Consider the following 24,920-nt stretch of genomic DNA (forward strand, 5'->3'; position numbering starts at 1 on the left):
TGCTGCTTAATTATAACTTAGAACCTTTCAAGACCCGCTCGGTCACATTCAAGCTTGCTTTTTCCAGCATCTCCAGTCTGGAGGAGATGAGAACCGCCATTCGCCCAGGGCGGCACTAACTGGCTGTGGCATCAGGTGGTTTTATTACTCTGTAAAAAGGCTGCTTGCGCTCTTTCGTGGGCTCTTTACTCACTACACACACGGACCCCCTCCTGCCTTCTACCCTATCCTACCGCTGCCTGAAGAGCTTGGAGCCTCTTGCGCAGGAGAAGACGCGCGCTCGGTCCTAATTCGCATCTCTGGGAGTTGGAAAGGCCTGGGTGGAAGTTGTTTACCTCTAGGGACTCGGTTGGCAGAGTCAACAGAAACGTGGCCTAGGAAACATCCCTTTTGGTTGGGAGGCAGCCTTGCTAGGGCCCTTTGAGAACCTTGCCTGGCAAGCTGAACCACCAGGATTTCGTTGCTGCTACAAGCACCCCCCCCCCCCCTTAGGTGAGCAAGATCTCTCGCATTATGCCAACGCAGTCAGACCAAGAGGCAGGGGAATTTCAAGGTCACTGGTGGGGAGCAATGTCGAGGAACAGTCACCCTCCATCAAGGGCAGGTGCAGGGGAGGAAACCGCCGCGCGCGGAGGTGAGGCGTCTTGGACGCCTCCAGGTGCCGGGGGAGGGCGGAGCCGAGCGGGCTGCGGGCTCCTCGCCCCCCTAAGCGCTCCGCTCCCAGCTCTCGGAGCCCCAGGATGGGCGTATTTTGGGGTGGGGTGGGGTGGGGCGGGGTCCTAGGGCATTCACTTTTCTGGGCTTCAATTCCCAAGGCCGCCTAGTGAACGCCCCGTCGGAAGGGGCCAGGATGCAGTTTTCCAGGCGGAGTCCCAGCCCCGCCCCCGGGAGGGGCGGAGGCGCGGCGTCGGGGGGGCGGAGTGGGCTTCGGGCTCCTAGTGCGGCTCACCCAGCGCCAACCTCCAAACCCCGGACAAACGGCCGCCCGCGGACAGACAGGCGCTCGGGCGCGCGCCCCGGGGGAGGGGTGCGCCTGAGGCTGGGGCGGGGGCGGGGGGACCCGAGGCCCCGCCCGGGTCTGGGACGGAGGCGGAGCCAGGACCCCGCGGGCCGGGAGCAGTAGAGAGGGAGACCTCCCGTCGCCTAGAGCAGCCGCCCGCGCGTCCGCTCTGCCCGCGCGCCTCTCGATGGCCGGCGCACGCCGTCCGGGGCGCGGGGCGGGATGAGCGCCGGCGGGGGCGCGGGGGGCGCGGGGGGCGCGGCGCGGCCCCGAGAGGCCGGTCCCGGGGGCGAGGGCTTCGCCCCGTCGGCGCTGGGCACCCGAGAGCAGTGAGTGCGGCGCGGGGCAGGCTGGGCGGCGCTGGGGGTACTGCGCCCCGGGGTCGGGGACGGAGGGCGGGGGCTCGGAGGATGGGGGGCAGGGTCGGGGCGCGACGGGGCGAAGGGGGGGATCGGAGGCTCGGCTTGGGGGCGATGGGACAGATAAAGGGGCCGACATCTGATGGGTCCTGGGTTTCGGGGCGGGCTTCGGTCTCGGGGGAGGCCTTTTGGGGTGTCGAACCTGGGCCGGGGCGGGGGAGGGGCGGGGGGCGGGAGCGCCCGGGGAGGCGGGGGACGCTGGGGGGCAGGCCCGGACCCCGGCGGGGGCGGGGTTCCCCCCGAGCCCCGCTGCGGGTAACCCCGTGTGGGTGGAGAATCTGGTTTCCACACGTTTTAAAGTGGAAGTTTGGGCTCGTGTTGGGGACCCCGGGATCCTTGAACAAATACTTCGTATTGTGTGTTTTTTAAGCTAAAACGTAGCCTTTTTACGTAGCAGGCGTTGCTCTGAGCGCCTCACCTGTGGGAGCTTATTCTGCTTGTCTGTGCCTTTCGCTTTTTAAACACAAAGACGTTGAGAGACTTGAGCGACGTGCACCTGCTGACGCTGGTGACGTCGTACGCGTGCGTCCTGCGTCTCTGACAGACCAGGGACATACCTTAGCTCACAGTACAGAGTAACTGAAGACTCTGCTTTGCATTTGGTTGTCTGCATAGTTGGGATGCTGTCTATGAGCGAGAACTGCGCACTTTCCAGGAGTATGGAGACGCAGGAGAAATCTGGTGAGTTAACGGGAACAGTGTAAGTGGATGTAGAAGAGCCTGTGTGCGTGTGTGCGCGTCTTTATCTTTTAAGTGTGTCTCCCAGAGGAAGGTGGCCTGAAAATCTTGGCGACCTTGAGTGATTCTGGCTTTAGCCGGTAGATTTAAAGAACTTTCTCTTTCAATGGCCCAGATTTATTTATTTATTTATTTATTTATTTATTTATTTATTTATTTATAATTTATTTATTTATAATATGTCTTTATAGATTTCAGAGAGAAGAAGGGAGAGAGAGAGAGAGAAACATCACTGACGAGTCATTGATCAGCTGCCTCCTGCAGGATGAAAAAGTCACTGGGGATCGAGCCCGCAACCCAGGCATGTGCCATGACCAGGAATCGAACTGTGATATCCTGGATCCTTTGCGCTGAGCCACGCCCAGCCGGGCTAATGGCCTAGATTTAAATTTGATGATAGTGTTAGGAAATTACTCCTTTCCTATAATCGTCCTTCTTAACTAAACAGTAGAATTTCAAGCCATCGGTATGTACAAGTGTTAATGCTGATGCAGAGGAACATTAATAAGGACTATACCGATCTTACCTATGCTGTTCTGCTTCTGGGTGTGATTTTTCCTAAATAATAGTAGAGATGAAGCTTAAGCAGTCACAGGTAGTACCTTTTACTTTAAAAAAGGGCTTAATTGAGCATGTTGAATAACTTGCTTTGATGGAATATAGTTGTAACCTTTGCTCTGTATCCCTCTGTTGTTTAACTGACTCTGTTTTCAATAGGTTTGGGGAAGAGAGTATGAATCGACTAGTAAGATGGATGCAGAAACACAAGATTCCATTGGATGCTTCAGTGCTTGATATTGGAACTGGAAATGGTGTTCTCCTGGTTGAACTTGTTGGTACTTTTAGTATTCATGTGTTAGCACCAAATTTTAAAATGAAATTTAAAAAACTTGCAATTGCAGATACTGATCATCTTAAAGTAGTAAAGCAATCATACCACTTATTTTGAGGAGTCACCTGGTACAAAAGGGAGGCTGCATGGATTGTGAGAAGGAGCTAAATGAGAAGCCAAGCGATCTGAGTCCTAGTCGTGGCCATCCCCGCTATGACCTTGACTTTGAGCAAACCACTTAATTTTTCTGGGCTTCAGTTCTTTCCTAAAGGTTGTTACTTGGTGATTTCTATTGGTTTCTTCTAGCTCAAAACTCCAGAAATCTATGTGTATAAAAGGAAGATGACTTTCTGCACTTTCAGTAGAACGTATATACCTTAGCTGAGCATATGGCTTGAAAAGAGCATCTTGTCCATGGAACCGCATTTGATACAGGTTCTGCTATTGGCTGTACCGTCAGTGTTCTGAGTCTCTGATGTGTCCATGCCATGCCCTGTGCTGTGAGGAAGGAAAAGACTAAGGCTTCTTCCTAGATGGTTTTACTGTCTTAATTTGTAAGGATATCATTTGAATTGTTGTGTTGTTCTAAGTTATGTGACCTTTTTTGGGGGATGCTTTCAAGATTTTTTTCTGTGTCTTAGTTTTTAGCAGTTTGCTTATAATGTGCTGGTGCTTGGATTTCTTTTTGCTTACCTAATTTGAGGTTCACTGAGCTTTTTGCATCTGAGAATATTTTTGATGTATATATGGTATATAATTTTAGATTGGTGTTTTTCTTTCATTGTCTTTGGCTTTCATCCTCTATGAGTTATCGTCGGCTGTCAGTCTTATTGCCTTCCAGTCTTTTGAAGGTAATTTTTCAGCCCACTCTTGCTCCCTGGATACTTCTGAGATTTTCCTGTTTTTGGTTTTCATGAGATAATGTTGTAGTATACTGGTTTTTGTTTTTTTTTGTTTTTAAATCGTGCCTTGGGATTTACAGAAATTACTGAATTTGTGGCTTGGGGTTCTTTGTTGATATTAAAAAAAAATTTTGCCTGGTCAGCATGGCTTAGTGGTTGAGTGTCCACCCATGAACTAGGAGATCACGGTTTAATTCCTGGTCAGGGCGCATGCCCGGGTTTGCTGCCTCGATCCCCAGTAGGGGGCGTGCTGGAGGCAGCTGATCAATGACTCTCATCATTGATGCTTCTCTCTCTCCCTCTCCCTTACGCTCTCTGAAATAAAATAAAAAAATTCTCATCCATATACCATTTTCTCTTCTGCCCCATTCTCATTTCTCTCCTCTTAAGATTCCTATTATGTAAATGTTAGATATTATACTTTGTGCTAAATTATATGTTTTTTCTTGTTTTTAATTTTCCATACTTTTGTCATCCTATACCTAACAGGTATTTTCTTCTGACCTTTCTTCCAATTCGCTTATTTCTTTGAGTTTAGTCTGGTGTTGGGCAGTGTCTTAAATTAATTGTTACATTTTTCATTTATTTGTTTGGTTCTTTGCTGTAGTTTTCAGTTATCTGTCAAAATCCTCCAAATTGTTATTTATTTCAGTTGTTTTAAAATCTGTTTCTTATTCTTTAATTTGGGTCTTCTGTGGGTCTTTTCCCAGTTTTTCTTCTGGTTTTGTCATTTATTGTATCCTTGGCTATCTGCTTATTTCTCACTGAGTCCAGAAATTTAACATGAAAATTATTGGAGATATTTTGAAGCTTCGGATGATTATTCTAGAAACCTAAAACATCAGTTCACGATTGTTTTAAGTTCTACTAGAGGAGTAACCAGGCACGGGCGAAGAGGGACTCGGTCAGAGTCAGTCGTTGGAATCGTTCTGTGTTCTGGGTCTGATAGGGAAGGCTTTGAGGAAAACCGCAGAAAGTATGGAGTGAGACAGCTCAGAGTAGGAGGTTGGCATCGAAGAAGGGTAGTAGCCTTTAAGATTAAAAATAAACATAATCAAAGGGAGCAAAATGCTCTGTGGAAGTAATCGGTGTGCGCTTGAGTTTAGATTAGGGCTCAGTCACTTCGTGTTGAAAAGTGTGGGTGAGCTGGTGGATAGTGTTGGAGTCAGTTACGTTTTGAAGAGAGTCGTCGTCTAGTAAGTTGTGAGGAGCAGGAGGAACTTGGGCTGCACTGCACCTCGCACCTTCCTTTCTTGACAGCCTTTGATGTTCTCTCTGGCCGGGTGGGGCTAACATTCAGCATAGTTAGGCCACGGGGTGGAGCTCAGCAGCCATTATGCTTTGGCACAGGTGCCAGACGCCCTTAGATGGGCTCCGATGGCTAGTCAGTAGTTGGTGCTACATTTTTAGTCTCAAAACTCTTAAGTCCAATGAGCTTAATTTCACTTTTTGGCCCAACCTTGTAGGCTTTTGGTAAAGGTCTATTGGAATGTATGACATATTTCAAAAACAAAATATACTATGCAAGTGTTGAGTGTTAATCACATGGTTGTTGGAGTGTAGCATAATTTATAATTACACTGGAGGAACTTTTTAAATGAATAACATACTTCATGTGCATTTAATGTATTCATATAACTTAATTGTGTTAAGTAAAATTAATGACCGATTTATGTGTGAATTAGAGCATATCAACATCAGAAATTAGTACTACATTTTTCTGCTTGAGTGCAGAAATATTACACATACAACTATTCTCATTATCTTTGAGAAAACAAATTTCCTTTTGAAAAGGAAATAAAATATTATAAAAGCAAATGAATTGTCACATTCTATAAATTTAAAATTTTAGTTTCTGTTTTGATTCTATAATAAAATGTAAACATTGTAGATTACTGGATGGCATATGTTACTTGATCTATTAAAAATAAATAAAACAGTCCCAGTCCTGAAGGAATATTATAATTCATAGGCATGACAGTATATTAAGACTTTTTAAAACTGAAGTATAGAATTCTCTGTCTCTAGGCAAAGTGTGGTTTCTCTGATGTTACTGGCATTGATTACTCTCCTTCAGCGATACAGCTTTCTGGGCGCATCATAGAGAAAGAAGGGTTATCTGACATTAAGTTGAAGGTAACTGTTATTTCTTTTACTATGATTTATTTTTATTTCTAATAAAATTTGTAAAATTTAAATGTTTCTAAAGCGTATCAGTCATAAACAACCCAAAAGGAAGCATTGTTAAGTAACTATTAAAATCTTTAGTCTGGTCAGCTGGGAGAGTTATTTCCTCCCTCTTGTGCAAGTGTGTTCATCCCTCCCCTTGTGTTTGCAAAACTCAAGTAATCCTGACTCTGAGTGAACTCGATTAAAAGTTGGAAATGCATCAAGTCGGATAATGCCACCAAAGATTACTTATTTTATTTTATTTTTTTAAAATTATTTTTTAAATATATCTTTATTGACTTCAGAGAGAGGGAAGGAGAGGGAGAGAGAGAGATAGAAACATCAATGATGAGAGAGTCATTTATCGAGCCCACAACCCGGACATGTGCCCGGACTGGGAATCGAACCCCGATCGCCTGGATCCTAGGTCGATGCTCAACCTCAGAGCCACTCCCGGAAGGGCCTTAGTTTATTTTTGTGTTCTGTGAGGAGGTGAGGTCTCTCGCTTTTATATTTCTAGTTAGGCATCTCCTGTGAGCTCTGGAATGATAGAAACACTGTGTATTTTATAGTCCCACTTGGATAGCTAATAGTCTCTCAGTCAGTCCAAAATGATCGTCTTGGCTTCCTTGAACCTGCATCCCCCAGACCCCCTTCCCATCTCTTTAACGATACCACCATTCGTTTTCCGGTTGCACTAGCCCGAAACCCAAGGAGTGATCCTTGATTCCTCTCTTTCCTTTAAATTCTGTATTCAGTTCTGTTGGTTTTGTCTTCAGAGCAAATCGGGAATGTAACCATTCCTTGGTCTTTCCCCTGCTCCCTCTCAAATCTGAGCCACCATCATTTCTTGCCTGGGCAACTGCAGGAGCCTCTTACTCGGCCTCCCCGTGTCCACTCTGACCACCCACCTGACTATAACCACAGGGCAGCCAGAGTGACCTTTTAAAATGCAAATCAGCGCTGGACTTCCTTGTTCCCCAGCCTCCAGGGGCTTCCCCCTGCGTCCAGAGTGGGTCTGAACCCTTTGCAGCCTTAAGGAGCCCTCGTGTCTGCCTCCTTCCCTCTTCATCACCATGCCGAAGTCCCGTTTCTGCCCCTGACACACGGCCAGTCTGTCCTCTCCAGCCGTCATCCCTGGCGCGCTCTGCCTATATGGCTCCCCCAGATCTTCGCTTGTTCCTCACTGCGATCTCTGCTCGGTGTCGCCTTCCTGGAGAGGCCTTTCCTGCCACCCTTTCTAAAGCACCTCTTGCCGTTCACTCCCTGTGTTCCTTCTGGTTTTATTTCCCTCACAGCACTTTATCTGACATTATTTGTTGAGCTTATTTATTGTTTGCCTCTCCCTGTAGGTATAGCCTTATACAGTTAACTTTCCTCTTTTGTTTCCTGTTATACTCCCAGGGCCTGAAAAATTCCTGCATTTAATAGGTGTCTACGAAAATGTTGAGTAAATATGTGTTTTCATACAGGCATTTTAGGTAGGAACTTCTCCAAACTCAGCTCTTGAGAGTGGCAGTCATGATTTTGCTTCAGGGATAGTCACTGCTTGGGTGCGAGGGAGGGGAAAGCCCACCTTCCAATGTATGCAAACAAAAGGTCCACACTTTATAGCTGAACAGTAGGGGAGTGTTGGATAACATGTTATTTATGATCACTTTTTAAGTTTGTATGAATAATCAGCTAATTGTGGAGTTACTTTTTCAAAGTAGTTTTCCAGAATTAAGTTTATTGGCAGGTTGCTTTGAGTGTTTCATGAAATTGGGTAGCTCACTGTTTCAGGTGCTTTTGTGCTGACAGTGGCTGTTGAAAATGAGATGCTGATGTATCACTTTCAGATTTTAAAGTGAGTGATATTTGTAAAGTTAAGTGATTAGTTGAAATAGCCGTTTAATTTTTTAAGCTTTATGTCATTCACTACATCCATTGGTTGCTTTGTAAGCTGCTGAGTCAAAGCAAGAGAACTTTTATTTACCTTTTTACTTTAGGTCTCACAACTTGTAACCTTAGCTAAAAATCATCTTATTTCTAGTGACCTGTTTGGGTTCCAGATAATTTTTGTCATTTTTAAGAGTACGTCAAAGCTCTGCTTTTCAGCAGAAATAACTGTGAGCTCCATTGTGTGCTGGTCTTATGAGGCAGTACACCTGGCTTTGATTTGTTTCCAAATTTGTAGAGATTTGGAATGTCCGGGAAACACTGTCGTCTATCGTCTCTCCTGCTAATCTTAGCTTTAATGATCTCGGAATGGAGCACATAAAAGTGAGCTATAAAGTTAAAATATGCTTATTACATGTAAAATGCCATCATAATGCATGGGTACTTTTATCTGTGACTTTTAAATTCAGTAAAGGTGGTGTTAACAGTTCTCACACAAGCGTTGGTTTTCAATGTAGGTAGAAGACTTTCTGAATCTTTCCCCAGAGCTGTCTGGATTTCATATTTGTATTGACAAAGGGACTTTCGATGCCATAAGCCTCAATCCTGACAATGCAGCTGAGAAGAGAAAGCAGTACGTGGAATCTCTCTCCAGGGTGTTGGCAGTGAAAGGCTATTTTCTAATAACCTCGTGTAATTGGACCAAGGAAGAGCTGCTAAATGAATTCAGTGCAGGTAATGGGCTCTGTGTTGTTCGAATGCATGCTTTCCTCGGGGTTGTCCCCTTGGTGTTACAGTGTCTTACTTTCCTATTTGTGGGAATTGCTGCCTCTCTTCTCTGTTAATAACCTCGGCGATACTTCTAACTGTAGATGCAAAGCACAAAGAAGTAATATTAGTTGAGATCCAGAGTCCTGTCTAAAAATTTCCAAGAAATCCTGGCAGTTAAGCACTAAATTTATGAGCCTATAAACATCAAGTTCTTTATTTAAGCTGCATGACCTAGTACTTGGAAGCAGACAAACGAGGCACAGGTACTGTGCTCTGCCTTTAGCGCCTGGACGCCCCGCCACCAGCAGTCCCGCAGATGGAAGCAGCGTTTGTTAAAGTCTTACGTGATGAGAGTTTGATAATGTTATAGATGCGCTGTCTGTCTTTCTAGTGGTCATTTAGATGTTTAGGATTTGCCTTACTGTTCTCAGCAGATACAGAACAATTATTTTTAACATTGCCCAGAAATAAAATGTAGGGACTCAATAGTAGAAATACGGCCTGTTTGTTCTCAAGGAAATCTCTACCTTTTTCAAGATTTTTGGTGCCAAGACAGGATCCTCTTTTGCCCCATGAGCAAAGTATGACAGGTGCTGTGTCCACCAAGTGGGAATTTTGTGAGCCGCGAGAGTCGATACCTGTTTGCATGTAGCTTGCGCGCCCTGGCGCGCTGTCCCGTGTCCTGGGGAAGGTCTTACCCGCACAGGCGTTTCTGGGAAGGTGCCCTGCGGGTCTGTAACTAGATACTTGCTTGTTTTTTCCTTAGCTTCCTTTCAGATTGGGATTTTTTTAAAAGATGGGAGGGATTTTCAGAGTGGAGTACTAATAAATGATAGGGCCCTAATTTGTGGCTAAGGCCTGAGCCTGAGCCGTCGCAGGCGGGGGAGCTGTTTCTGGCCGGGCTGCCGGCTCACCGGGGCGGTGTTCTTGGGAACGAGGGCGCGGCAGCGAAGAACACCACGCGCATCCTTTGTGACTCGCGTCCTTTGCACGGTGGCTCCACAGGCTGTGTAATGACAACCTGAGTGTGAGGGGCCGGAATATGAGCCTGCGGAAAACAAGAATTCCAGTGATTTCTCGTCTTTTACTTTATGCCATTAATTTTATTATCTCCCATGTTAAACGTGCTTCCTCTAGAACCGCTGAGACCCCGCATCAGCAGCCCTCCCTCCTCCTGAGGCTGGGCAGGGTCGGTAACTGTCAGTGACGCCGTTTGGACGAGGCCCTTGCCTGGCTCTGCATGCAGGTGTTCTCTGTCCCCCGACCACAGACAAAACAGATATTTGTCCTTGATAATGAGGAACAGACTTGAGCCTGGTAATGAGGGTTTAATAGTGTGTCTGTGCCTGAGAACTACTGTAAAGTCTTTAACTCACGCTCAGTTTTAGAGCAAAATACGAACTTAAATCAGTGAAATGTTACAACAGGAAATGTAAGAGAAATAATGACATACGACTGAAGACGTTTTAGGTGTGCCTCTCGGAGAGTTGTCTTTGCAGGTAGATAGGACGCTGACAGACACACCGCCATGGGCTCGTCACCGGCTTCTCAGGGTCGGCTCCCCCGGTCCCTTTGCTAGGGTAGAGCTTCCTTCCCCGGCCTTTACGGTTGTTTCCTTATTTGAAGTACAAGTGTTCATAGAACTGTTGAAATGACTCTTGCGTTTTTCCTCCATAGCCTGACCTACATATAAACATTTTGTGTTGTCATTTGCTCTGGCGAGGATTTCTCGAAACATTTGCCAGATATTACATAGTCTGATTTGATGTCCAAAGAACTTGTCTTTCTTACAACTACTGAATTAAAAAAATCAACAACCCCAAGACCTATCCTACTACTAAAGTAATCCAGACTTGTTATGAAAAAAATTGAAAAATATTGAACCCAACACATAAGCATATAGATTAAAAGAATTGAAATAATTCGTTATCTGTCTCTGGAATACAACCACTTTTAATGTTTTGTTGTGTTATCTATTGAAACATAATAACTTCAGTTCTCTAGGGTCAGTCCAGGAAGTTAAAAGACTTGTCCTGGAAAATTCATAGACAGCTTCATTTTCTCGTGAAAATTTTTATTACTAAGTGGTAGAGCTGGGACTTGAACCCAGGACTTTTAAATACATGTTGTTATTTTTTTAACACCACATTATGCTACTTTGAAAGTTTCTAGTTTCTTGTCTTTGCAGACCCTTCATTAGTTCAGTTTGGGTTTTGATCTTTGGTTACAAACTTTTTTTTATTGTGGTAAAATACAGGGGTGGGCAGAAGTAGGTTAATAATAATAATACAAGAATAAGTAAAAATACAAGAATAAGCCGTTTTGTGTACTTACAACTGTAAACCTACTTTCGCTTGCCCCTGTATATATAACGTAAGACTTGCCATCTGATCATTTTAAGTGCACAGCTCAGTGGCATCAAGTACACCGACTGTGTGCAGCCATCGCCAGGACCATCTCCAGAACTTTTTCATCTTACAGACTTGCTTTTATTTCCACGATATTTAACCTTTCTGTATTAAGTTTTTGTATGTGTGGTGCAGATCAGTTGCATTACTGCATATAAAGCACTTAAAACAGTGCTTAACACCTGGTAAGAGCTCGACGCACGGTCGCTGCTTCCTGCGGGCAGGTGAAGCGGGCTGTAGGGGATGCGGGAGCGAGGGGATCGGCAGGACGCGCAGGAAACGGGGTGGATGGGAACAGAGCCTCTTTTCTGCAGTTTGTTTCCAGTCTCACATGTTCCTTGTTCAGTGCGGAGTGTTTCGGGCGCACACACAGACACAGAGTAGAAGTGAAAAGTCAGTGAAACGCAGTCACGGTGCAGGCATTGGAATCACATAGTCCTGTAAAGGGTTTGAAAGTGCACTGTTAATACAAGCTTCTTTTAACTGGGATGTAATCCCTAATAAGAGTATTTGAATTTTGTCTGACAGGATTTGAATTTTTTGAAGAGTTGCCAACACCCAGGTTCAGCTTTGGAGGCAGATCTGGAAACAGCGTAGCCGCATTGGTTTTCCAAAAAACGTGAGACTTTTCATTGGATGAATTCAGATAGACTTTAAAGAAGCTCTCCATCCAAGTAAACCTGACGCAGAAAATGCAGGTGCAGATAAATGCTTAGTAAGTACACAGGATGCACACGGTGAACAGATACAAGAAATCATGGGCATGCAAGCGGTTGGGTGTTAGAGATCAACCAAAAATAATTTTAAGTGTTCTTTTGTATTTGACATGTAAATATTCTCCTTTTGATTAAAAACAATTTCCTGTACCTGCTGGAGAGTTAAAAACTTTAAAGCAGTAAATGAATTTATAGAAAGTGTGGATTCCTGACTTCTGTGCCTTGGTAAAGTGTAATTGACTACAACTCTGTATTAAGATTTCGAAGCTATCCCAGGGCTAGAATAATAACCAATTTTGGGTTGAACGGTGGTTTTTAAAAAAAATTATTTAATATCTGAGAAAATCCTCTAGCCTTCATGCATATAGTTAAACAAAATCAGGTTCAGTGTATCAGTTGGCCAGAAATATTAATTGAGCTTGTACTTTGTGGCCGATGGTATTTTACAGTGTGAGGGATACCTAGAAGGAAAGAACTAAGCGGTGCTGTTACAGGCTAGCACTATGTTACGTTATCTCACTGAGTCCTGTCCCTGTTTCCATGTGTCCGCGCGGGAGGGGTCAAGACTGCTGTCTGGTGCTGACTCTAAGGCCCACCCTCTTCCCTGGGTTTCTGCCCAGTTCAGTGGGGAAGTAGGACGGTCCTGAGAAAATGCTGCTGGGAAGCCGGGCAGTTATTTTGGGAGCCCTGCAGCTCCTGCGATAGTGTTGACCTGCCCTGTGGTGTGACTAGTGGGCCGTCCTTCCCTTCTCACCCGCTCGCTCCGCCTCTCTGAGGACCGGCCCCCTGGGGACGGGCCTGTGTCCTCCTGTGGGTGGTGGGGTTGCGTTTGTGCATGTGTGTGAGCCCGAGGCATGTGGGGCAGGTGCTCCAGTTAGTGGCTGATTAGTAAGAGAAGCAATGTATTGAGATTTCTGAAAAGATAAGGTCTATTAATATTTAATGCTGTTTTGTATTTGGGCTAATATTTTAATAATGTAGTCATATACATTTTTTAAAAAAGTAACATGCTATTTGATGATGTTGGGCCACAGAATGAGGAGAGTTGTGTGTGTCTGGCAGATGTGAACTGGTGACGAGGAAGTTGGGCATCACGTCCTTTCACTTTCCTTCAATTTTTGCCCTAGAGTGGGGGCAGCAGGGCTGTTTGATTTAGATCAACATTAATCAACCATTAAGATTCCTACCTGCCTTGCACAAGGTAACTGAAGACATTTACATAAACTTTAAACACAAATAACGTCTTTGAAAAGCTTGGGTTTTTAACATTTGAAAGATGAGACATTAAAATATATGTTTTTAAACTTTTAAACATATTGTGTTGATTTTACAGACTAGACATAGGATCTTACACCATAGACACATAGTTTTTAATTTAGTGAGGAGATCTGGTCCTTGTTGTTTTTTTCACATTACTATTCCTTGATTTCAGATGTGATAACAGTATCTAAGTACTTCCTTGGAATTTCGAGCTGTTATGTACATGCTCTTTTAAAGCACCAATCGAACAAAACAGGCTTTCTGTGCGACCAGAAGGAGACGCTGGGTTTGATTCACTAAGAGCTGGGAATGGGCCCTTGTTGAAAAGATCCTTGAGTGTATCACAGGGGTATGTTGATCTGTTTGCAGAGATGAAGGATTTGGGGAAATAATGGAGCTGTTGGTAAGGTTAGGAAAAGGGAGTTGTCATCTCTTCTTACCAGTTGAATCCCGCTGGAAACCAGCCTTCAGAGGTTGAAATCAGAACAAATAGAAGGTCCAAAAATACTAACAATAGATTAGTATTTTCAAATAATACCATGCTTTACACACCAGGCCAGTAAATGCCGCCGAGTTGCTGCAACAAGTCATAAATGCATTACTGTTAGACTTAGTTGCGTTAGATCACATGACTGTGTGGGTGACTGGGAAAGAAATGACGCAGTCAGAGCAGTGGGGTATGTAGTGAGCACTGTTTTCTCTGGACAAGAAGTTGGAATAGTAATTTATTTCATCAAAAGACTCTTATTTTGGGGAAACTTGTTTGAAATGCAAACGCGATTTCTCTCTGGAGCCTGTACAGAGTTGTTGCTTTTCATTATGATGTTATTACTGCACAACAGGCCCTTCTGTGTGGAGGGAGCATCTAGAGGGGTCTGAGGCCTGAATGGGCGGGTGCCCCAATTAGCAAACAAAGTTTCTAGAACGCTGTGTTTAAGCCAGGTGCGCCCGTCAGCGGGCTTTCTGGGACTGGCACTTATGCACATGAGGATCAAACCTGACACTACGCTTGGCAGCTTGACTGAAATCATTTTAAAATAAGCACGAACTGTTCTTAGTGATTTTCCCCATCGGGTAGCCGTGAGTTGGCCGGTCTTCCTCATCTGTGATGTGCATGCAGTTTTCTGTCTTGGGGGAAGAAGGGAGGAAAATACATACAAAAGGTTTTTAGCCTTTGTATGGATAAAACATGTCTCCATTCACTTATCCACACTTGTCCAGAGTAGAATCTAGAAACCTTAGTTTTTCATGAACCTCTATTAGTATTAAGTTTTATGTGGTTTTGGAATAATTTTTCTTAAATTGATTTGTAAAGAAATAGACTATCCCTGCTTAGGCTAATAGACTTTGATTTATGTTCTCTTAAATAGCTTCATTTTATATATTGATGTGTGCATGTGTGTGTCTGGTAGCCTACAATGAAAAAAATACAAAATTTGTGAAAAATCATTTGCTCTCCAGGCCAGCGTTCTGCTGTGAGGAGACCTGGGCTTGATCGCCTGTGTTTGGCGCTGTGAGCTCGAGTGTGTGTGCTCCGGCCTGTGCCACCGTGGTAACCTCTGGCCAGTGGTGTACGGGGTGTCCTGGAAGGAGGCTGTCCGTTACCTCGAGCTTGATTGTAGAAGACAAGGAGCAGGATAGCTGGAAGGACATTGCAAAGTGGGGGGAAATTAGAAGACTCTTGTCATGTCTCTTCATTAGGCAGGAAGCAGAGATGTCCTGAGAAGAAGGGGGAGCCCACGAGCATGTTTTATTAACAGTTAATTCAGGAAAATTAATGCTAATTTATTCTCCATACACACCATGCAATTTGTTAGAAAAGTAAAAGAATAGTTTGAAATTCTTTGGTCAGTTGATAGATTCCCATGTTAGGGGCATAGCAGTGAAACTCAACATTAAGCAGACAAATGCCCAGGCCCACAGGCTACATAAATGCTGAATAAAACCGGCTCCACAATGGACGCCTGAAAGCGAGGGGGAGAAGCCTAATGAATGATTGAATGTGACCTTAGCACAGTCCCTGGAGTGTTGCTGAAAGATCATTCATTTCCAGCTTGGATGTCAGGATGGGCTCCAGGAGCCAGAAAAAAGAGCTTGAGTCAGTACATACCGAGTTTTAAAATCTTTACACCCAGTGCCTTAGCCTGGTCCTGAGAAGCTCCCAGACTGAATGCTGAGCTGTCTCCGTGTGGCCCTGCAGCGTGGCCCAGGAGACCCAAGTAAAGAGGGAGGAGAATTCCCAAGACACCAGTGCACCGATCGGCTGCTGTTACAGAGGTGAACTCGAGAAACGGGGCGCTAGAGGCTGGCAGCCGGTGCCTGTGTCCTGCTGACACCGTTGTCAGACAGACAGACTGCCCCCGTCCACTGTGTCTTAAAGCGTTTGCAAGTTGCTGGCCTCGCTGGTGAGAGGACAATATAAAAAACAGAACCTGTTTTCCTCACCTGAAGACACTGTTTTCTGCCACATTTTTAAGGACACACTGTCATTGCGGCAGCAGGGAGTACGGGTCGGTAGGTGGCCTTCACTGCGCACAGTCAGGAGCTTTCTCAGAAAGCCAGTCTAGTGCATGTTTTCCAGACGCCTGGAAGTGTACATTCGCGCCAGCAGTTAGTGTGTCCCGGGGGTTGTCCGAGGAGCGTAGGCTGGTTGCACAGGGAGACCGCGAGCGGGACTCATCGCTCGTCATCAGCGTCCTTCCGGATGAAGCATGATTGTCACCGGCGAGGGTGGCAGGACGGGGGCCCTGTTGGACGGCTGGTCCCCGCTCTCGCCTCCCCGCTCCAGAGACGGGGTGGTCGGGAGGTGGCGGCTAAAGGTAGAAGAGGGGGTGCTGCCGGCTCTCTGTTCCTCCAGCCCCTCCTCTCCCATGAAAATGTCAGCCCTTTGTTCCCATCTAATTTTAGTACATCCTGGCTAAAAAAATGAGAGGGTGAAACACGTTAAGATGATTTCCAACCCTGGGACTCGGGGGCGGGGAGGCAGCTTGCACTCCGGATCCGGCTGCCCTTCTGCAGCAGCCTCGGCCCCGTGCTGCTGGTTTGGGTAATGAAATAAATTTAGATGCACCGAAGGAGCGATAATTAGGTTTTCCTGCCATGTCCTCAGCAAGCAGCCTCGCCAGAATCTGAATGGGGAAAATCATAATATGGTGTTTAATAAAATAAACGCTGGGTTGAAGAGCTGTGTGCGAGTTCAGGAAGAAAGGCCTGGACTTGTGTGTGAAAACTACACGTGTATTTGTAAGTAGAACCTTTGAGGTCTGTGATCCACTGCGACTGTTCCTATGCTGCTGCTTTTTTTTTTTTTTTTTTTTTTTTTTTTTTTTTAATGAGAATGATATTTGTTGATTTTTGAGGAGCAGTCATAGCAGGTCTAAAAGGGAAGCTCTGGTTCCGTGAAGAGGGCCAGTTGGGTCAAATCATTGATAATATGCTTTGTTCAAGACAGAGGACAGAATTCCATAGGGCTTTGTAGTTGCAAGGGCCAGTTGTTGTAGGTGTGTTAATTTTTTTAAATCCTCACCGGAGGATGTGTTTTTATTGACTTTAGAGAGAGGAAGGAGGAGAGAGTCAGAGAGATCGATGTGAGAGAGAAACATTGGTTGCCTTCCACATGTGCCCCGATGCGGGACGGAACCCACAACCCAGGTATGTGCCCTTACCAAGAATTGAACTGGCAACCTTTTGGTGTACAGGACAACACTCCAACCAGCTGAGCCACCCAGCAGGGCTGTTGCGGTTACTATTTTAATTAAAAAACAACTGGATTAAATAAGGGGAATTCGTACTCTGGGCCTCACCGTGGAATAAGCTGCCTTTTTCAAAGGTTTGTTCGTTTGGTGAGCTGAGGGTTCTTCTGGGAATCTCTGGATGATAAAGACCATATACAGCCAAAATTAAGAGAGATCATTTTGTTACTAAGTCCATTTGACTAATTTAATTTTCAACAAATACAATATCAGATTATTTTCTGAACTTGAAATTTATTTTGGTTCTTTTAATATAGTAACAGATAATTTGTGTTTAACATTTGTTAAGTAGTAGAATAAATACCAAAGAGAAATGATTTTTTTTTAATACTAAATTTTGGAGAAAAAAGTGATTGGAACCTAGGCAAATCACTTAAACTGTGTGACATCATGAACTGTATCTAGTTTACTAGTTTCCTCACTACCTAAGGAGAATGAAGCTCACTCGTTTCATTTTTATGGGGTTAGGCAGGATAGCAGTAGCTTTGAGCATATCACCCGGGATGAGTTAAAAATAGATTTTTCTTGAGGCAGTGACTTATATGGTAGACAGTGGGCAGAAGAGAAAAATGAAGAAAGTTTGGGCTTGTATCTCAAATGCTAAATCTGAATTCTACTAAAATATATATATACACACACACACACACACACACATTTTTTAAAGATTTTTCACTGATTTTTAGAGAGGAAGGGAGAGGGAGAAACATCAATGAGATCGAAACATCGACTGGCTGCCTCCTGCATGCCACCCAGTGGGGATCGAGCCGGAAACCCGGGCATGTGCCCGACTGGGAATGGAACCAGCAGCCTTTTGGTGCATGGGACAGCACCCAACTAACTGAGTCACACTGGCCAAGGCTAAAGAATGTTTTAAGAGAAAAATTGAAATTGTTTTTATTTGAAGATAATGACAAACATTTAGTATTTAAATATCTTCTAAGTTAAATTCAGTGTATAGCTGTGAAAGTATTGTCACTTGTGTTTAGTTATGTGTTTGGAGAAACATGTTATCATGCTACTCATTAGGTCTACGTCAGCTAAGATCCTAAATAGATCAGGGAAAGGCCGAAGTAATTGTGCTTCTGAATCTCAGTATTAAAATAGTAAATTGTTTGATAAGTTTTACATATACCAGTAACTTTGAATGTACATAGCGAAAGGCCTTCATTATATTTATTTTTGCTTGGTTATCATGCGTGAACTTTTCAGTGTCTGTTTTTTTCATGGCTTGTACTTTGTTGTAGCACCTAACACCGATAGCTACTGTTAACTTTGCAAAAAAGAAAACAAAGTAACATGAAGCTGAACTGAGCTCTAACTGTCGCTCTGTTCTTTCTAGCCTGTTTCACCCAGCGCTCTGCCGTCCAGTGAGCTGCAAGCGTGACATTTGCTGTTTTCGGCACCTGCCCACTTGGAAGCAGGGTCTGTGCCCGGACTTGGGCTTACGGCCCGCACCCTGTGGTGCACAATGCGGGCCCAGCTGGCAGGCCTCGGCCTCAATGGGCTAGAGCTGTGCAGGTTCGCACGCACTGATTTCAATAGGCGGCCCCTGCAGGCTGCTTTCAACTCCGTCTTGTGTCGGGAGTTAGATTGGTATCATTAAACTTAATGCTGGGTTACTTTTCAAAGAAAATAAATTTGTTTTACTTAGTTCTTGAATCATAAAGTAACTTTGTCTTTGAGAACTGAAGTACCTCTTATGAAATGTGTGCGTATAGATATGGGATATATATATGTATGGTGTTCCCAAAAAATGTATACACACACTGGTTTTTGTTTTTTTTAAATATATCTGTATTGATTTCAGAGAGAAAGGGAGAGGGGGGGAGAGATAGAAACATCAATGATGAGTCATTGATCAGCTGCAGCCCGCAACCCGGGCATGTGCCCTGACAGGGAATCGAACCCCGACATCCTGGATCCTAGGTGGACTCTCAACTGCTGAGCCACGCCCGGCTGGGCTATACACGCACTTTGAATAATTATAGGGGCAGTGTTTATTAAAATGCATTTCATCTTCAGAATTGAGCTATTAGCCGTGAAAGTGTATACATTCGGGGGGGGGGGGGGCACACCCTGTATATGTGTGTGTGTGTGTGTGTGTGTGTGTGTCTGTACACACACACGAGATGGCAGCCAGAGCTATAACCTTTTCGTCAATGGAGAGGTTTCAGAACACAAGTTACAAAAGGAGAGAACAGGTTCAGTGTGTCATACATGCTTGTGTAGGTAGGTGGTTAGTTGGGCCTGGATCATAAATGTGGGAGCAACTACAGGACTTATTTTTTTGAGTAAGAGCCACATAAAACAATTGTTCCCATAGTAAGTTCAGATTTTTGGCTTTCATTTATAATCAAAATTTTCCATATTTCCTAAAGAAGCATATTTTGCTTACTTGTTTTCAGTAGCCAGTCTCTCTGAAAATGCTTCAGGTGGACTTGGTGATGTCTGCACTTCCATTAGCTATTCTAGGAAATTTTAAGATTCCTGCTTTTTAAAAGATCTTTTCAGCTGTAGAAAGGACAGTGTGAAATGTGAATGACTGGCTTTTAATAAAACAGTGACAAAGAGGCCGGTGGCTTTAGGAGGCTGAATAAAGGACTTAACACACATACGTCTGCACACTGCTGCTGGGCTGGCTCATCGCACAGGATAACAGGTTTGATGTGTGTTTCACTAACTTTGTTAGTCTAACAAGAACGTTATTTTCAGAGACAAACTCGTGCATCATTTTTTAGTGCTGAGCTCTTTTCAAACCGTAGGTGCAGATAAATTTGGTGGGGAAAACTGAACATTTGACTGGTCCTCACTCAAACTTCAAAGCTTAGTTTGAGTATCACATTTGTCCTGTTCCAAAAGCACAAAAATAAAACACCCACCAACTACCTAGGACACTCCTTCCTGCTTGTATCAAAACCCAACCTTTACCCTCGTCTGCACAAAAGTGCTTAGGTGGATACTTTTATTAGCTTGTTGATACAAGTTATTGTTGATCACACCCTTTCTTAATAAAATACACCCTTTTTGTCTCCTGTTGCTTAAGGGCTTTAAACTCGGAGTGGGGGAGCGCTCTATAGAGAGGGACACGGTGAAGCCTCCCAGGCAGTGTGAGGGACATGGGACGCCGGCCACACTCAGGCCTTCCTCCATTTGCGGGTTCTGCTTTGAGGGGGCCAGGAGAGCCAGTTCTGCTGGGTTTCATGTATTGGGCTTGGAGTGAGACTATGTAATCCCCACAGTTTATATTTCCCAGGATGTGCCGTGGCTTAACCAGATTAGTGTTGGTTGATCATGATGGAAAAGGGACAAGTGATCATTTTTGGATTACTTACGGATTTATTCCTAAATTAGCCTATGGATCTGTGTTTAGGTGTCTGGCTGTACCGTAAACCTGGTTTTGATTTGGTTTTGACCTTTGAGGATTGAACAAGGTAGGCAGCTTCCCCCTCCTCCCGATTGCCGCTTACATTGTCTTAAATCCAGAGTTCAACCGAGTTTGTATTTACTCTTCTGAACCGCGCAAAACTCGACCCTACAGTCTCTGGATAGGATTTTTTATAATAAAGAACTATGTTGGGTAGCCCTAAAAAGTGGGAGGTTTTTTTAATCTATAGGACTTACTACATACAGTGTGGAAGGCTAAGTGACACTGGCCTTAATGTATGTATTTTTAGCCTTTGGAGATTCACATTAAGTAAATGAGAGCTAGCTGTTCATTGGTTAATAGCACAGCTCCTGAAGCATGCGTTTTAGTTCTGTACATTCTCAATAAAATAAAGTCTCAGAACCAGAAAAACAGGCTGCTTTAGGTTGCAAAGGAGGCTTCGCAGCAAAGGAGCCTGCCCCAACCACAGCCCTTAGCATCCTGTGAGACGAAAATCACCCTGAAAGCAATGAGAATAATGGTCGTGATAATTGTTTCCAGGCTTGGGACCCCTGCATTTTGTTTTTCAAGTTGACCCGATGAACTGGTAATTGCAGGAATAAACTGAATGTTTGCCAGCAGGAGTCACTCTAGGCCTCCTAATAAAAAGTAAATTAAAATCTATCCCTAAAGCTCTCAAAGGCTGAGGTGACAGTGACCAGATGGCACTAGGGAAGTGTGGCACATTCCCAAATTATCCCTGTGCCTCTCTCCATTCCACCTAGGACGACTGGTTTCTCGCTTCTTTCTAAACTGACCCTTGATAGTTCTTTTAAAAGTGCTTTTTGTGGGTAAGCATGCCAGTATCTTAGTGTTCAGCACGTTAGCTCATTTTGGCTTTCCCAGGATTACATCCCACACCATCTACAAATCCTTCCGATTTGCTGTCCACCCTAATCTTGGAGCAGAAATCACTGGCGTGAGCTGTAGGTCCTGTAAAAGGGGACGTTGGCTCATGGTTTTCTGGAAGAGAATGGGTCCAGTGTGGTGAGAAGCTGAAATATTTCAGCAATAGCCATGAAATATAATAGTTTCCCAAGTGCACACAAGCTCAGAAAGTTAATTGTTCATTTATGTTTGATGCTGGGGTTGAAACGTTGGATTAAAACCAATTAAACGTCCCTAGAAGCAGCAGAGAGAGTTTCCTGGTCTATGAGTGGAACCATTCAAGCGGCCCAGGCGCGGCCCTGTGAGGCAATGAGGTGTTTTGTTTTTTTGGCAAAAGGAGAGCACAAAACAGGCACAGGGGCTGCTTTCAAAAACCTCCTTAGAAATCTCTCGCAGGATACAAGGTCGATGAAATAACATACCTCGGGCTCCACTTCGCAGGACGACGGCGCCCCAGGTGCGCCCCCAGGTGAGCCCCAGGTGCGCCCCCAGGTGCGCCCCCAGGTACGCCCCAGGTGAGCCCCAGGAGCGCCGCCCCGTGAAGCGCGCGGCGTGTTCCGCGGGGTCCCTTCCCCGAGCCTCGGTCTGCGGCCCCCGCTCAGCAGCTGCGAGCCCCCCTGGGCGCGGCTGGAGGCGCCCGGCGCACCCCGCCCTCCGTCCGCCCGGGCCGGGACCGGCGCTTCACCTCCCGAGGCGCCGCCGGCAGCCGCTGCCACGGTCGTTCCTTTAACCCGACACCCGGAAGCCGGCGCCTCGCGTCCACGCGGCCCGCGCCGGTCCCGGCTCGTGCGGGGGGCGGGGCGGGCGGGGGCGGCGCCCGCGGGGCTCCTGGCCCCCCGCCCGGGCGCCCGCGGCGGCCGCACTCACGGCCCGGGCGCGGGGCCGCCTCCCGCGTGGGGCCCGGCGGGCGCGAGCCCGGCGCGCAGGCCGCCCTGCACCCCGCCGGCGGCGCGCCGCGACCCCCCCACTCCCCGCCCACCGGCGGCTGCGCGCACCGCGCCCGCGCCCGCCCGCCGCCCGCCGCCCGGCTCCCGCACGCCGCGCCGCGCGCCCGCCCCAGCCCGCCCCGCCGCCCCCGGCCCCACGCAGCGCGCTCGGCGGCCCCGCGCGGCGGCGGCGGGCGGCGGCCGAGGGGACGCGCGGCGAGCGGTCCAGGAAGTGACAAGTCCATTTCCTCCCGGGAGCCGCTCGTACAAAGCGCTCGGCGCCGGGAGCGTGCGCGCGGCGGACGTGCCCGCAGCCCGAGCGACGGGCGAGCCGGCGGCGACCGCGCGGGGCCCGCGCCCGGAGCGCCCGCCGCGCACAGTAAGCGACCCGGGGCCGGGGCCGGGCTGGGCCGGGGGAGGGTCCCGCGGGGCGCGCGGTGGCCGGCCGGGGGAGCCGCTCGCGGGGGTGCTGGGCTCGCCTATTTTTTTAATGTGGCCGGTTTCCTTTTTTCCGCCTTGTTCCGCGTCTGCTCCGTGGCTGCTGCGGCTGCCGCGTCTCCCCCGGTGCGGGCGCGGGACTTGTCAGAGCGCAGCCCGGGGGGCGAGCCGGCCGGGCCCCGCGGAGAAGTCCGCGCTTCCCGGGGCGGGCGCGGGCCCGGCTGCGCCCGGGGGTGTCCCCCTCTGCGCGTCTCAGCCGGAGCCCCGGGACCCGGCGGCCCCGCTCGCCCCGAACTTCCCGCATCGTTTTCAGACAACTCTTTTGTTCGCGGAAGTTTTCGTCCGCCGCCCCCGGGATGCGGGCGCGGGCGGCGGGCTCCCGGGCTGCTGGACCGGCCGGGGCGGTCACGTCGCGGGTTTGGGGGTGTTGAGGCCGGGGCGGGCTTGCAGAGCGGGGGGCGCCGGCGTGGCTTTCGCACATGGCCAGGAGGGCCGTCTGGCTCGGGCGCACTGGTCGAGTCACATTTTTGCCAGTCCTTGCTTTGCAGACCCGTGGGAGTCCGCGTCCCCCTCGGGGCTTCACTTGGTGGTTCGGGGACGGCGGAGGTGAGGACACCCTCCGGGGAGGGCTCCTTGTTTGCGTTGCCCCAAGTGGCTCCTCGGACACCCCTAGCTCCCCGCCCCCGCCCGCATATTTGGGGAACAATGCTCGCTCGTGGCGCGGGACAGGGCATCGGAGAGCGAGCCCCGGCGAGTCGCGCTGGGCGCCTCGCTCCAGCCCGCCGCCCCCGGACGCCCCCTGAAGCCGGGCTCCCTCCGCCCGAGCGCCGGGTTCATTAACACGGACTGTACTTCGACCGGCGGTGAACAAAGAACAGCTCTTTGCAGCATTTCATGAATGGGATTCTGCCTCCTATAGGCCACACTCCGAGTCTCCATACGTTCCAGCCTCCGGACTCGGTGTTGGGCAAGTGGCCCCGGCTGCATTCCTGGCCGGGACCCTGGGCAGGGCATTGGTGCCGCAGCCACCGCCACCGCCACCGCGCTCGCCGAGCTGGAGCTGGAGCTGGTGCAGATAGAGCCAGGCTGACTGTCGTTCAACAGGAACCAGTGTTTGTTGGATGGTGGAGACCAGGGGCTGTTTCCTATTGACTGCTGCAGGAGTTGGAATGGCATTGTTTATTGGCCTGGGAAGCCAGGCGAACGTCTTGTGCTGCTTACAACATATTAGCAGACTTCCAAATGACATGCTAGCATATGTGTTCCCAGCAGTCCCACCGGCTGGGAGGCAGGGAGGCTGGGAGGGGGATCCCTCCCGGCTCCAGATTCTGGACTCCCTGGCAAAAGATGCCACCCGGTTTGAGGACTTGGGAAGGAATGGAGTTAGCAGACTGGGTGAGATTCTCTGTTCCTGACTTGGCCGGGCTTTGGTTTCATTTTAATTGATCCACTTAACAGTAACTTCTCTCAGTTAGTTACAGTTTTGATACTGAGTTGCAGATCTGTAGGTGTCCCCCCTCCCCCGCCCCTTAGCTGTGGGCAACTGAATAGACAGAAAACAGTTGCTTGTCCCACTTGATAAGCCCATGTTAGTGGGAGAGGTTTGGGCCTTAAGCTCAGGATTCGAAGCCCTTGACCCTGTGTCTGCACTTGGCTGGAGTCTGGATGCTGCCATTCCTCCTGCAGACACAGGACACTGCTCCGGTCTGGAAAACCGGGAGGCTTGGGGCAGTTCTGTGTTTTTCTCCCATATGCCCCATGCGTTCAGATAATGTTGCCAAGGACTTGGATACTTCCAAGGCGAGTTCTGAATAAAAGCTAGCGGTGCTCTAAGGCTGGCAGGACAAGTAGGGCATCCCCCTGTTTTGATACATAATGTTTTTGGTTATTTCTCCCTCCTGTTTTCAACTTAGGATGTGTTGTATGTATGTAGCATTGTGGAATTCCATGAAGTTCTTTTGGGAAAAGCTTTAAGATACTTATTGATACCATGGTGGCTACACTAATTGACATTTTTTGGGAAGCCCTGTTGTTGTTAGACTATTCCTGTCCATACCTTTTGGTCCTTCTCTATCCCCTGGCCTCTCCATCTCTCCAGCTCTGTAGAAGCTTAGTGGGCCGGCCCGGTGTCTTTTAAGTGGGTTCAGGGAGCAGGCGCCTGACAGAAGCACAGCAGAGGCCAGATCTCCTCCCCTGCAGGAGGCTGGAGAGGAGGGAGCCTTGTGTAAAATCTGGGAGCTGGCAGCAGAGGACGCCTGGGAGCAGTTTGGCGCATCTTTGCCTTGCTCTTTAAGAAAGCACGCCCCTCTCACCCACTGCTTGATGCAAGGGCCCTGAAGACTGAGGGCCAGACGGCTGTCAGGTGGCCCACTTGATGTTTTATCCAGGCAGTGTGACTT

General features: G+C 47.5%; 2 protein-coding genes across 4 annotated transcripts in view; both read left to right on the top strand.

The window, feature by feature from the left end:
* The first annotated feature begins 1,222 nt into the window (after positions 1–1,222).
* Positions 1,223–18,687, top strand: EEF1AKMT2 (EEF1A lysine methyltransferase 2). Of its 2 annotated transcripts, none has more exons than XM_087824043.1 (6): positions 1,223–1,329; positions 2,035–2,100; positions 2,875–2,989; positions 5,920–6,027; positions 8,457–8,673; positions 18,185–18,687. In XM_087824043.1, exons 1-6 carry the CDS (start codon positions 1,223–1,225, stop codon positions 18,214–18,216), a joined length of 645 nt encoding a protein of 214 aa, XP_087680169.1. In that variant the 3' UTR covers positions 18,217–18,687. The 2 variants fall into 2 exon arrangements, with proteins under 2 accessions (XP_087680169.1, XP_087680168.1); XM_087824042.1 differs by lacking the exon at positions 18,185–18,687 and adding an exon at positions 11,646–12,031.
* The window catches only part of FAM53B (family with sequence similarity 53 member B), an 84,516-nt gene continuing 71,352 nt past the window's right edge, over positions 11,757–24,920 (top strand). The window contains exon 1 of one of the 2 annotated variants that reach the window (XM_016210482.2): positions 11,757–11,832. The gene's annotated coding sequence lies outside the window, so the exon portion shown is untranslated. Of the gene's footprint in view, positions 11,833–22,381; positions 22,463–24,920 lie in introns of those variants that run through there. The other variant, XM_087824038.1, reaches the window with a different exon arrangement.

The sequence above is a fragment of the Miniopterus natalensis genome, chromosome 14 (genome assembly GCF_054644295.1).
Source record: "Miniopterus natalensis isolate mMinNat1 chromosome 14, mMinNat1.hap1, whole genome shotgun sequence".
In the NCBI taxonomy this organism is placed as follows: Eukaryota; Metazoa; Chordata; class Mammalia; order Chiroptera; family Miniopteridae; genus Miniopterus; species Miniopterus natalensis.

Coding starts and splice junctions, on each gene's coding strand:
- EEF1AKMT2 (XM_087824042.1), top strand. CDS start 1,223: ATGAGCGCCGGCGGGGGCGCGGGGGGCGCGGGGGGCGCGGCGCGGCCC. Junction 2,990..5,919: donor GTGTTCTCCTGGTTGAACTT/GTTGGTACTTTT, acceptor CTCTGTCTCTAG/GCAAAGTGTGGTTTCTCTGA. Junction 6,028..8,456: donor TATCTGACATTAAGTTGAAG/GTAACTGTTATT, acceptor TTTTCAATGTAG/GTAGAAGACTTTCTGAATCT.